The sequence below is a fragment of the Ptychodera flava genome, chromosome 21 (genome assembly GCF_041260155.1).
Source record: "Ptychodera flava strain L36383 chromosome 21, AS_Pfla_20210202, whole genome shotgun sequence".
In the NCBI taxonomy this organism is placed as follows: domain Eukaryota; kingdom Metazoa; phylum Hemichordata; class Enteropneusta; family Ptychoderidae; genus Ptychodera; species Ptychodera flava.
The window spans coordinates 12,186,671-12,200,208 of record NC_091948.1 but is presented as its reverse complement, the minus strand read 5'-3'; the positions used below and the strand labels follow the sequence as shown (position 1 = coordinate 12,200,208).

The window sequence follows — 13,538 nt, the reverse complement described above, 5'->3', positions numbered from 1 at the left end:
TATGCATAATTGAAAATAACGGCTTACCTATGTAAAACGTGTGAAGTTGTTAAGTTGAAAATAGTTTTTGGTGACTTTAAGAGATGACGACTATGCGGCCTGCTACATCATAGACAAGTCAACATTGAATCCTACGGGGAGCGTGACCTTCGATATATGAAGCATGTTATTAAAGTCTTTGACGATATGCAAAATTTGTCAGATTGCACTTACCAAGTACATAACAGGCGATGCATACATACAAGCAGTATAACAGCAAACGAATCATGTTGCCTCTAACTTTTCACAGTCTATGGTTAGGTACAGTGGAACTTCTCCGGTAGCACAGGATTGTCTTAGCCTAACCACTCATTTAATTGGTAAATATCACGGGTCACGTGATCTACTGATAACTGCCTCGCTTTCGGTAAGAGATTAATGAACAATATGGGAAACGAGAGAGTACTAAGAGCGTGCAATGTAATAAGACCACATTGCAGTCCTGACCTTGAAGTCATGATAGAGTTCAACCTAAGTAGCGTCAACTTTTTCACAGTTGTGGATGTAATCGAGAAGTTTTGATTGACAATTTCTATGCTTGATTAATATCCTATGTTGCCAGTGTTCGAATGTGATTGAAAAATACCTAATATGTGAAGGTCCATGCGAACGATTGCATCATTCAAATGATAAAATAACGTTTAAATTACTGCAGGTGCGTTAATGTTTTGTAAGCAGTCCTTCCAGCAATTCTTCGAAACACACATATAGTACAGTACATTGATAGAACATTTATTTTGACAAATATGCAAGAAAATGTAGATGATTTGATCGATAATTGAACTGATTGAAGAAAAAGTTGACATCTTCGGTTCACATCCATGTTTTTCCGCACTTTTGTCGATTTTTCGATGGCCTACATTGTTTGATGTAATTAAAATGCTCAAATTATCAGTAATTTACTTTCAGGTTTCACGTACGAGTATAGGCATTTTAAGGAGGTGAAACCTTATCTGTGAATATGTTCAATAACCATAAATAAGAATTAAATATACTTATCAACAGTCGCAGACAGATAGACTGGTAAATTAATATATTGACTGACTGATCGGAAGGTGTGTATGTGTGTAAGTCGGTGGGTATTAAAGCAGACATACAGAAAAACCTAGGCAAATAACAATAAAGGTACAGATTTAAACGCAGTTCGAGTGGTTTAAACCAATTGGGTTTAACTTTGCTTTAGAATATTTTTCTAAAACAGATACATTCACTTTTTTATGGAGAACATTACGAAATGGAATTACAGGGTCTTCGAGCGAAGTATGGTCCATGTTTATTCAACCAAACAGTCAATTTTACCCTTGTGACCTGAGAAAGAAATGCAGAATAATAATTTAAAGCAAGTTATAATTAGATATTCTGTCAGTTTAAATTACAGGTATGAAAATGCCAGAAAAGAGTATTTGAGGTCTTTGGATGATTGGATAGTATAAAGTAAATCATTATGGCTTTCTTGATCCACGTGAATAAGCAACAAGGGGTTAAAGATACTGTAACACGATTGGAAGTAATTTGGGATAATTGGATAGTGAACTAATGTCGGTTGAATCTGCAAATGTAAGCTCATCTGCTATACTTTTTAAATTATACACTTGTTTGTATGAGTAATTTGCAGTATTGCAACATTGAACTATATGGCACCAAACACTTTTGAAACATTTAAAAATATAAAGATGCAATCCTCTCTAAAAAGTTCCACTCGTGTTCAGTATCTTTAATGCGCATGGGTGTGATTAAATCAAAAATCAAAGTGAGTGAAGTCTGGCTTTTCAAAATATGAAAATCAAGAGCGATATCATACCGTGGTCGATGTTGCCCTGGTGACATAAGGCGTGATATTTGCCATTTTCTTTCATTGCTTTCAGGGTTTCATCAAACCACGTGAGTGGGTTGTCCTTCCGTTTTATTCCATAAACTGATTTTTCGGTGACACAACCGACGTCGTCTCCTATGAATTCAAATTCATCTTTAAGGTGTGGTGTGATTCTTTCGGGGAACGTAAGGAAGGCATCGATCTGAGAAAATGAAAGTGCGTCTTTGTCATAAATTTTGGGCATATAGGAGTACATAGATTGATAGGAATAGCAAAATAAATACTCAGATTATGTGAAATGGCTTTGCCCGATTGTGGATTTCCACACCATCTTATTATCCCATCTACGATGACAAGATTTCTTGATATTAATTTTTAGATTTGAAGTAAGTGATGAAATTTACGTTGTTTCTCTAATGCCCTGGACTATCGACAAATCAGTAAGTCTCCTTCCTTCCGTGTGTGTCTCTTTTTATCCTCGTGCATTTCATTTCACTACTGTGCCGTCTGCCATCTGGATACTTTCTTCATGTCTTTGATTCACTTCGTGTTTTCTTATTTACCCTGTCGTGTCTGACGTCGTCCAACAGGAATTTAAAGTTTTCCTTGTACACCTCTTGGTACGGTTGCATGGTATCGACTCCAACGATTCGATCTCTGGCATGTAGCAAACAGATCTTGTCCGTGACAAATCCATCTTCGAAACCTACAAGTTTGGATAATCACATGATGGAATATTATAATACGAAGCTTAAAAGTGGAAAATGGTTACCCAAATTTATATGAATGGTAGATCATTGCCATGGCAAGGCACCGTTTTAGGAATCTTTGGTAGAAAGATGTCCTCGTTACAATCATTAATTTTCTTTGTTCCTTGGATCTTGCAACCTCACGAATTTTTATCTGCGAGGTTTCAAGAAAACTAGATATAACTATTATAGTATACCTATTCGACCAAGACCTTTTTAATGGCTTTCCGTGCAAAACAAGCCGATAATGACATGGCGAGATTCAGGCAGTCAATTTCCAATGCAAATTTCTTAGCTGTCCAAAATCATACGATATCCTCACTGCTAAGATACATAACACATGTAACTTACCGATTTTCTTTCCTCTGATGTCATTTGGATCAAAATTGTTCGGATTTCCAGATTTCACCACGAATAGAGTTTCAGAGTCTGATCTCACAAAAGGTTCTGTGAAGTCCACCGAGAGGGCTCTAGCAGGGCTCTTACTCCATCCGAAGCATATATCAATCTGCTTCCCTAGTAGTGCTACAAAATATGTCGGCATGGCCGAAGATAAAAGTGTACAGAATAATGTATAAAATTATTATGAAAAGGGTTGAGATAAGAGCAAGAACACTTCGAAAAATTGAATTAAGTGGCATAGCATTATCCCATGTGTTTTCGAAGGATGCCGCCGTGAGACAACACAAATGTGAACGTCGAATTTAAAGGGAACATTAATATTGTTATTCAATGTATCTAAACTACATTTGAAAGGACATGTATTGTCATTCTTTTAAACGTTATAAAAAGCATCGCATATTGTAGCTAGATTATTTTTACGAGTCTTTTTTGTAGAGTCATTGTCAAATAATTTGCATAATACGTCACAGATGATTGACAAACCGTTTATTCAAAAGGTCGGTAGACATTATGCAATCCTAAGGGCCACAGCAGTTCTACTTCGCTCTTGCTTACCTGGTCCGGCGTGGGGAATTTCACCACTTCTATGGGTAAGACATGCACTATGGGGCACAACTTGATTCACACACTTCTTTCCAGCTTCTCTACAGACTTAACAAGAACGATATAATTATGTAAATCGTTCTGGATCAATTGCGTTTTTAAATTAAACTATCACACAATAATGATGGTTACTAAACATCTGTTACTTGCAAACCACATTTTTATTTATGCTGTGTATCAAAAAAATTCGCTCTTCATAATTTTTTGGTCTTTCATGTGACAGTCATGCATCATGATGCTTCTATCATATCGGAGATATTGTAATTTTCTTGTGTACCAGCTGTTATCAAATCTGCATGGAAGCCCCGGTATATGCCATCTTCGTCTCTGCAGAGAAGATAAAAAATAGAAATTCCATGATAGGAAGGAGTAATTTTAGATAACTCCACACACTGAACAAATACCACTTTAAGTTTTTAAATGTGTGCTTGCAGGATGAGTTGGGACTATTTCCCAGCCAATAGTTTCTCTTGTATTGATGAAACCATCATACGTATTTCTTTTCAACCTTTATTTCCATAAAAATATTAATAGTGGTTCGTACATTTGAGATTTTGAGTTCACACTTTAATATGGCTTGCACTGTGTATGTTTAATATATTATAACTTCGTAGTAGGGATAAAAGTTTTGAAAACTTGTTGCAAACCATATTCTTAACCTATTGAAAATGTCAGGATTTATGATCAGCGAAATGCCTTTATTAAGACGATGATGCCATTTCTAGTGGGAGATTGATAAAATTAGTTTGCACATATACTATTCCTTTATACCATCTTTTCTGCATTTGTTCTCATGCAAAGTACATACATGTAATTAAACTGACAGTCGCAGCCAAGATATGTTGCAATCGTATACACCCTCTCCTCTTCTTTCTTTTTTCTACCTCAGTTAGAATCCTCTCTCCCAACTGGTGACCCATTACGCGAAACAGCATCAATCTACGGAGAAGGTCATCACCTTGGTGACGGGTAATTTGATGATCGGGCAACCCTCTCTGTAATATGACATGTCCAACAAAATAATATTTTCCTAGGTAATACATTACCAGGTCCATGGAACGTTTGTGGTTTACAAAGTTAAGTAGGACAATCCAGAACTACTAATAGTGGTGGTACCAGGTGTTCGGAATTGGTAACAATTACAAACGCAAGTATTGTGTCTGTGGAAGTATAGCAAATGTACGTACATGGCTGTTTTTATTGGGGATATATCAACATATCTTTCATCAGATCGCCAGATAGATATAGGTAGGTAGGTAGGTAGGTAGGTAGGTAGGTAGGTTATTAGGTAGGTAGGTAAGTAGGTAGGTAGGTAGGTAGGTAGGTAGGTAGGTAGGTAGGTAGGTAGGTAGGTAGGTAGGTAGGAAGGTAGGTAGGTATGTAGGTAGGTAGGTAGGTAGGTAAGTAGGTAGGTACGTAGGTTGGTAGCTTTGTAGCTACTACATAGGTAAGTGGTGGGAGGTAGGAAGGTAAGTGGGTTAGCACCGTTGGTTGGAGATTTGGAGATTTGGAGATCAGATCGATTGAAACAATACTGAATTTTCTGCGCTATCCCCGTGGTTGGCAGAATTGCTGTCTTGTGGACAGAATTGTATCAAGGCTGAGTTGAGTGATTTATTCATCGATTTAAATTGAATTTTTTCAGCATTATGTGCCAGCGTGCATTGTGCCTTTGCTTTATTGAACCTAGGTTGTTTCTGGGGATCACTGTCAAAATTACAGTAGTTTATCTCGATATTGAACCACTATTTTAGAGGTCCGGATGTAGCTAAGTTTTGTATCACAGTGTCAATAAACATTTTATAGGCGAGTGGTGGTTCCGTTTGTATGAGGGTGAATACGAGAGAATTATTCAATTTCTGTTAAACAGCAACCCAAATCATTTTCTTTTCAATGCCAATGTTTCAAATTCTCCATATTCATATAATTAAAATCATTGAAAACTGACTCCATCGTCGGTCATTGCTTCAATGTAAGTCGAGAGAAAAGGCCCCTAGCTCTCACCTCACTGAAATGACGAGCGATAAATGCACGCATCATGGGAATTGGGACTCTGTCTTTAGTGAATGCTCGAAAACTGCTGCTGTCGATGCCACGGTCGGGGAGCACATAATCACTGATTGAGGAGAAGCATTGGCCACCTGCAAAGGAAGTCGGTGACTTCATTACCGAGAACATTTTTTGCATATAATATGTGATAATAAAACCTTCTTCATTGCTGCCAATTTAGCATTTGCACCTTTATTCTGATAAATTGGCAGAGTTTGTTGATATTTATCATTATATTACCATGACCTGCCCTTCGCATTTTGATTGGTCGAGCTGAACCACGTGGATTTGCCAACTTTTTACAGCGCGCGTGACAGTGCGTCGCGTATGCTCAGTTTCTGGGGCCCAGTTGTCGTTCGCTCCTGAAATTTTCGGAAATTTTCACGGTTTTCTTGGGTTCGCTGAAAATATAATGGAAAAAACAGACTGCGCTCTGACTATTAATGTTTATTTATGGGCGCGAGCTCGAGGAAAACCAAATTAACGGGCGAGGCTGTTAATTTTTGGCTTTCCTCTCGCCCGTGCCCAAAAATAAACGTTAATGGTCAGCGCGTCGCCCCTTATTTCTACATTATAATGTATATTGATGTCGAAGGAATGTGGATCTGCTACCTCCATTTTGAATACCATGTATGCAATGACCACAGATCTGAATCAAAGGGGCTGAGTCACCATTTTCCATATATCCCGTTATTTATCCAGTTAGCTTCTTTAACGTTTAATAAGTGTTTAAGAGAGCACATGCCACGTCCATATGACTTGATGTGGTTCGTATTGTAGTTTTTTGTCCATGTTCTTTAAAATTGGCACAGATTAATCAAACGACCAAACCCGGGCAGGGTTTCTCGATCTATTAGGGTGAATACAGATCCAGATTACATTAACACATGATTTTAACCGTTAGAGATTTATGACCGTGTGTACGTATCCTTGACCATTTAATCTCCTGTCGCCTGTTATTTATATGTATGTTTATGGCAAACTGCAATTCTTACGAACCTTGAACACTTATATGGTCACTTAATCGCACCTTGACCCTGTCTTCATTGTTCTGTTCGTGTATTATCTATGTAGGCACGGGATATATTACTGCCTGAGTCGTGCAAGTGTCACGATTGGAGAACGACGTCGTTGAAAGGACGAGATCAAGTCTCATGTGATTAATGTTGTAGCCAAGGTCTGGTTATTATTCAAAAACTATATATACGAAATGACATGTTTTCGAGATATAGTATAGTTCAAACAAGGGCCTATTTGCCTAACGTAGGAGGGCAAATGGTCTCCTGCCTCGTTGATACGCAGTCCCTTGTTTGGGCTATTATGTTTTTTATTAAATGCCCGTGTTACATAACTTTCACTCGGAAATTTTTGGTTCAGATGCAAATGATAATCATGACCTTTATTTCCATAATAAATGAAAATCAGTAAAGAAAAGCATAATTTCCATCATACACTCAAATAACTGTTATGCATACTTAAAAACGGCTCACTATGAAACACGTGTGATTTAATCATTTTCGGGTCCGAAGGTTTTAAGTTGAAAATAGTTCGTGGTGACTTAAAGAGATGGCAACTATGCGGCCTGCTACATCATAGACAAGTAAACATTGAATCCTACGGGGAGCGTGACGTTCGATACATGGGGCATGTTATAAAGACTTGACGATATGTAAAATTTGTCAGGTTGCACTTACCGAGTACAAAACAGGCGATGCACACATACAAGCAGTATAACGACATACGAATCATGTTGCCTCGATCTTTTCAGAGTGTATGGCTAGGTGCAGTGAAACTTGTTGGGAAGCACTGGATGTCAAAGTCTAACCACTCATTTAATTGGTAAATATCACGGTTCACGTGATTTACTGATAACTGCCTCGCTTTCGGTTAGAGATGAATCGGCAAGATTGGAAACGAGAGAGAACTAAAAGAGTGCAACGTAATAAGACCACGTTGCCTCATAGCATACGTCTTCGAAGTCATGATTGAGTTCGACCTCAATAGCGACAACTTTTTAAAAGGTAAGGAGGGATGTAACCGAGCGTTATTGATCGACAACTCCTATGCTTGGTTAATATCGTATGTTGCCAGTGTTCGAATTTGATTGTAAAATACATAATATGTGAAGGTCCATGCGTACGATTGCATCATTCAAATGATAAAATAATGTTTAAATTTTTGAAAGCAGTCTGACTGTTCCGGTAAACGCAGATATAGTACATTCATCGACTTATATTTAACTAAAATAACGATCTATTGAATACATTTTTTGACAAACACGCAAGAAAATGTAGATAATTTGATCGATAATTGAACTGATTGAAGAAAAAGTTGACAATTGGATGCACGGAAAGATTGATTTGTGAATGCCCGAATAGAAAGACAAACTTTAGTACCTTAGTACAAAAGTACGGTACAAAAGCATACATGTCAGATTCCTGTCATATTGATAGCAGTAATTTTTCTTCATATTTATTATTTGTGATAATTGCATATCTCAGTTGAAAACTCGACTTGAGCAAAAACATAAGAAAAAGTGACGCTTATACATCAAAGTTATGCAGTCCCGAAATAGAAAGTCCTGCAGCTTGTCATCCTACCACAAGATCGTTCCCTTGTGACCTGACAAAATACAGATCGCAGAACTTTATTATTTTATCGGGTTCACTGTGCACCTTAAAAATTTGGCTGAACTGTATGAAAATACTAAAGGATAGCCAAGACCTCGAGTTTAGGAAGCGTTTATATAGAAGTATCGCCAGTGTGACTTTCTGTATTATACTCCATGCTCATTCATGAAGAAAATAACACCTCTTTTGAAAAACAGAAAGAAGGATAGACTATGACGCCCATGGAATATTTAAATAATGACACATGAGAGCTTGGGCAATATCACGATTTATTGCCTGCCCAAGGGATGGTGGTCATGATCGAAATATTGATGATGCCCTCGCCTACGGCTCGGGCATCATCATTATTTCGATCATGACCACCAGCCCGAGAGCAGGCAAAAAATCGTGATATTGCCCAAGGTCTCATGTGTTATTATTTTTATTACACCGAACAAGCAAACATGCAAAGAAACAAAAACACAGAGACTTCTTCGAGTACAGTTCGGCTTCTGAGTCCGGACCTCAGCGTAAAATGTTGTCGATGCCGAGACTATAGGGTTGCCGCTAAAGTTTGCCGATCTCCTCGGTGGCGTATCGAACTTGAAATTTGTTGCTTGCATAGTCGCTGAACACAGAAATTGCATTCCTTGTTGCCATTTTCGTTCGTTTGCTGTTTACTTGCATCAAAATATCGTCTAACTGTGCCGGTAACAGCTCTGCATGACGTTTCGCAGCCATAAGTTGCCGACTGCAAAGTACAACAAGCGAACGACAATTTGTTTTGCGCAGAAAGGACGCGCAGTAAGAAAAATGACGTCATCCATGTAATATCAAATGCAGGGGGCATCATCAAGTTCGCAGAGGGCATCATCACATTCGCAGAGAGCATCATCACGTTCTTTTACATGTCACGTGATTCATGTTTAACCAATGGCAGTGCACGCTGAATGAGTGAGATGTAATAAAAAACCATATCAACTCCATATTGAATTCTCGCTTTTTCTTGTGCAGGGACAGTCTACATGATTCTTAAATGCATTGTGGGTAAAAAGTCGACTTCTCGCCACAGCAAAAGATTTGTTGACCGCGTGGGACTTTTATGACTCACTTAGCTGGAAAAATTATATGTACGGTACGGAGAATTGTCTTAGATGTGGGTTAGATCTCAGAATTGAACTTAAAAGCCTTGGCGGACAAATGCTCGACGTCGATAATAAGTGGCGGGGCGTTTACTCCGAGTCTTACTATTTTCTTTATGTAGGATGATCAATAAATTATTTGTCTTGTGTTATAAAATTTCTGTACAGCATTTCATCTGAAATGCGATACACTCCTTTATGGGATATCACGAGATAATGTCAGGGATGAAAAGTTAACTGATTCGAATACAATGCAGAAAACATGATTTCACAATCGTTATGTGTCAAGATCTTGTGATAGAGTAAACTTCTGGGCAATAAGAAAATTGTGTTCTACTTCATAATTAAAAAACATATCCTACTATGTTCATGCCGGGCCTTTTGACACAAGGCATGATATTTGCCGTTCTTTTCCATTGCCCTCAGAGTTTCGTCGAACCACGTGAGTTGGCTGTCCTTTCGTTATATTGCAGACACTGCGTCGTGTACTCCAAGTATTTTGGACCTGTCTTTTAGGTATCACGCGCGAGTATGGGCATTTTAAGGAGGTGAAACGTTGTCTGTAAATATCGTAAATAACATACACGAGAATGATATATACTTATTAACAGCAGCAGATGGATGGACTTGTAAGCTAACTTATCATACATGCTATGCGTGTATTGCCATTCTTCTATTGTTCAGACGGTACTAATATGAACCGTATTTTAACTAGTGAAAAATACGAATTATATTTTCACTGTAACCGAACTACTTACAGCTACGCGTACGCGTGACCTTCGGTGGGATGTTCACATACACGTAAAACTGCTGAGCGAATTAGACTTGTGACACTCCGAAACGTCATTGTGAATGTGATTATGGTCAAAATGTTGTTGTTTGCAGTCAGTTCATGGGCATTGCACTTAGATAAGAGTATAGTTGTACCAAAAACATACAAACGAACACATTGAAAATGTGTATGTTTTGCCGACCCGACACCTGTCATAGCCCACCCAGTCCATACAGTGGTGTTTTCATGTCGTCTGCTCTGCGCTGCCGAAGATTACGATCTTGGTTGACAGAACCACTATATGAAAGTTTCCTGTTGACGAGTTTAAGTATCTTCATCTGTTACTTGCAAAACACAGTCTTATTTCTTCTGTGTATCAAGAAAATTCGTTTTTCAGAACTTTTTTGTCTTTATTTTGACAGTCACGCATCATGATGCTTCTATCATATCTGAGATATTTTAATTGTCTGATGTACAAGCTGTTATCAAATCTGCATGGAAGCCCGGTATATGCCGTCTTCGTCTCTACAGAGAAGACGAAAAACAGAAATTCCATGATAGGAAGGAAAAATTTTGGATTACGTGACACACTGAAAAATTCCACTTAAGGTTTTCAAAGTGTGCTTGCGGGGTAAGTCTGCACTGATACCCAGCCAATAGTTTCCGTCCTATTGATGAAACCATCATCCATATTTCTTTTTAACCATTATTTCATAGCATTATTTAATAGTGTTTAGCACATTTTAGATTTTGAATTAACAGCTTAATATCGCGTGCACTGTTTATGTTTAAAACATTATAATTTCATGGTAGGGACCACTTAAAAAGTCAGATCTATCATCAGCGAAGTGCCTTCATTATGATGATGATGTCCTTTCTAGTGGGAGATTGATAAAATTAGTTTGCCCATATACTATTCCTTTACAGCATCTTTTCCACATTAATTTTGTTCCTAAGTAAATTACATACATGTATTCAAACTGACAGTCGCAGCCAAAATATGTTGCAATTGTATACACCCTCTCCTCTTCTTTTTTCTTTTCTACCTCAGTGAGAATCCTCTCTCCCAACTGGTGACCCATTGCGCGAAACAGCATCAATCTATGGAGAAGGTCATCACCGTGGTAACGGGTAATTTGATGACCGGACAATCCTCTCTGTAATTTGACATGAAACTGGTCTAAAAGTAATTTTTCTAGGTATTACATTACCAAGCCAATGGAACGTTTGTAATTTACAAAGTTAAGTAGGACCATCCAGAACCACTCGAAGTTAGTGGTGGTACCAGGTGTCCCGAGTGGGTAACAATTAGAAACGCACGCATTGTGTCTCTGGAAGTACTTATGTAATAGAAAAATGTATACGGTACGTACACGTGTAAATGCACGCATCAAGGGAACTGGGACTCTGTCTGGAGCGAATGTTCGAAAGGTCCTGCTGTCGATGCCATCGTCGGACAGCACATAATCACTGATTGAGTTGAAACATTGGCCACCTGCAAAGCAAGTCGGTGACGAAAAACACACGAGAGAGAGAGAGAGAGAGAGGGGGGAAGGTAGGAGGGAGGGAGAGAGAGAGCTCATGAAAGGCATGGTTAAAGAGCATTTTTGCCCATAATATGTGATAACAAAAGCTTCAACATAGCTTCAAATTATACACCTTTTATTCTGATAAATTGGCAGATTTGAGTGATATTTTGAAGAAGTATACTGATGACGAAGGGATGTGGATCTGCTACCTCCATTTTTGAATAGCATGCATGCTATGACCGCCGATCTGAATCAGAGGGACTGAGTCACCATTTTTCAACATCCCTGTATATGTCACGTTAGCTACTTAAAAGTTTAATAAGTGTTTAATAGGTCGCATGTCACGACCGTATGACTCCATGTGGTTCACATGGGACGTTTTTTTGCATCCATGTTCTTTACTTGTATCAAATATGGCCAATAGATTCATCAAACTACCAAACCTTGGCAGTTTTCCTTGACCTGATAGTGTACAGATTAAGATTACATTAACACATGATTCGGACTGTAAGGGATTTATGACCGCGTGTACGTATCCTTGACCATTTAATCTCCTGTCGCCTGATATGTATATGTAGATGAATGGCAAACTGCAATTCTTCGACCCTTAAACAGTTATATCGTCACCTAATCGTACCTTGACCCTGTCTTCATTGTTCTGTTCATGTATTATATACTAAGGCACGGATATATTACTGCTTGCACCGTGCATGTATCACAATAGGAGAACGACATCGTTGAAAGGACGAGATCAAGTCTCATGTGATGGATGTTGTAGCCAATTTCTGGTAATTATTTAAAGACTGAAGTATACGAAATGACATGTTTACGAGATGTACTATAGTCCCAACAAGGGACATTTGGCTGACGTCAGAGGGCAAATGGTCTCCTGCCTCAAAGATAACGTAGTTGCTTGTTTCGGCTATGTTTTTCAATGCCAGTCTTACATAATTTTCACTCGGAACTTCTGAGTTTAGATACAAATGATAATCATAACCTTTATTTTTACTTTATACGAAAATCAGTAAATTAAAGAAATAGAATGATTTTCTTCATCGACTGGCACATGCTATATTGAAATTACTGTTATGCGGTTATTGAATTGTTGTTATTCATAATTTTGAGAACGAACCTGGCTAATCTATACAAAACTTGTAAATTAATCATCGTTAAATCTGGGCCTGAAGTTGTTGAGTTGAAAATAGTTCTTGGTGACTTTAAGAGATGATGACTGTGCGGCCGCTACATCATAACATGTTACCATCGCATCCCACGGGCGCCCGACCTACAATGTTTTGAGCATGTAAGAAAGTCTTTGACGATAAGTAAAATTTGTCAGGTTGCACTTACCGATTACAAAACAGACGATACAAACATACAAGCAGTGTAACGACATACTAATCATTCTGCCTCGAACTTTACACAGTCTGTGGCCTGGTGCAGTGTAACCTGTTGGTAAGCACAGGGTGTCTAAGTCTAACCACTCATTGAATTGGTAAATATCATGGGTCATGTGATCTACTGATAACTGTCTCGCTTTGGGTTGGAGATTAGTGGACAAGGTTGGAAACGAGAGAGAGAGCTAAAAGAGTGCAATGTAAGAAGATTTACGTTGATTGTGGTGTTTTCCGCCAGCTTAAGACCATGCGTCATTGAAGTCATGGTAGAGTTCAATCTCAGTAGGGTCAACCTTTTAATAGTCAAGCAGTTTTGATTGACAACTCAAATGCTTGGTGAGTACTCAATGTTGCCAGTGTTCGATTTTGATAGAAAAATAACTGAATAAATATGTTTCGGTCCCACGCGAACGATTTCACCATTTAAATAATAA

General features: G+C 38.3%; 1 protein-coding gene across 2 annotated transcripts; it reads right to left on the bottom strand.

Moving 5' to 3' along the window:
- Positions 1–750: 750 nt before the first annotated feature.
- LOC139121421 (uncharacterized) lies at positions 751–13,421 on the bottom strand. Of its 2 annotated transcripts, none has more exons than XM_070686277.1 (9): positions 13,058–13,421; positions 5,611–5,747; positions 4,415–4,601; positions 3,884–3,933; positions 3,559–3,654; positions 2,953–3,126; positions 2,416–2,558; positions 1,841–2,054; positions 751–1,347 (listed from the first exon to the last, which is right to left on the bottom strand). In XM_070686277.1, the coding sequence occupies exons 7-9, from the start codon at positions 2,482–2,484 to the stop codon at positions 1,313–1,315; spliced, it is 318 nt and encodes a 105-aa protein (XP_070542378.1). In that variant the 5' UTR covers positions 2,485–2,558; positions 2,953–3,126; positions 3,559–3,654; positions 3,884–3,933; positions 4,415–4,601; positions 5,611–5,747; positions 13,058–13,421; the 3' UTR covers positions 751–1,312. The 2 variants fall into 2 exon arrangements, with proteins under 2 accessions (XP_070542378.1, XP_070542377.1); XM_070686276.1 differs by lacking the exon at positions 13,058–13,421 and adding an exon at positions 7,350–7,865.
- Between the last annotated feature and the right edge of the window lie 117 nt (positions 13,422–13,538).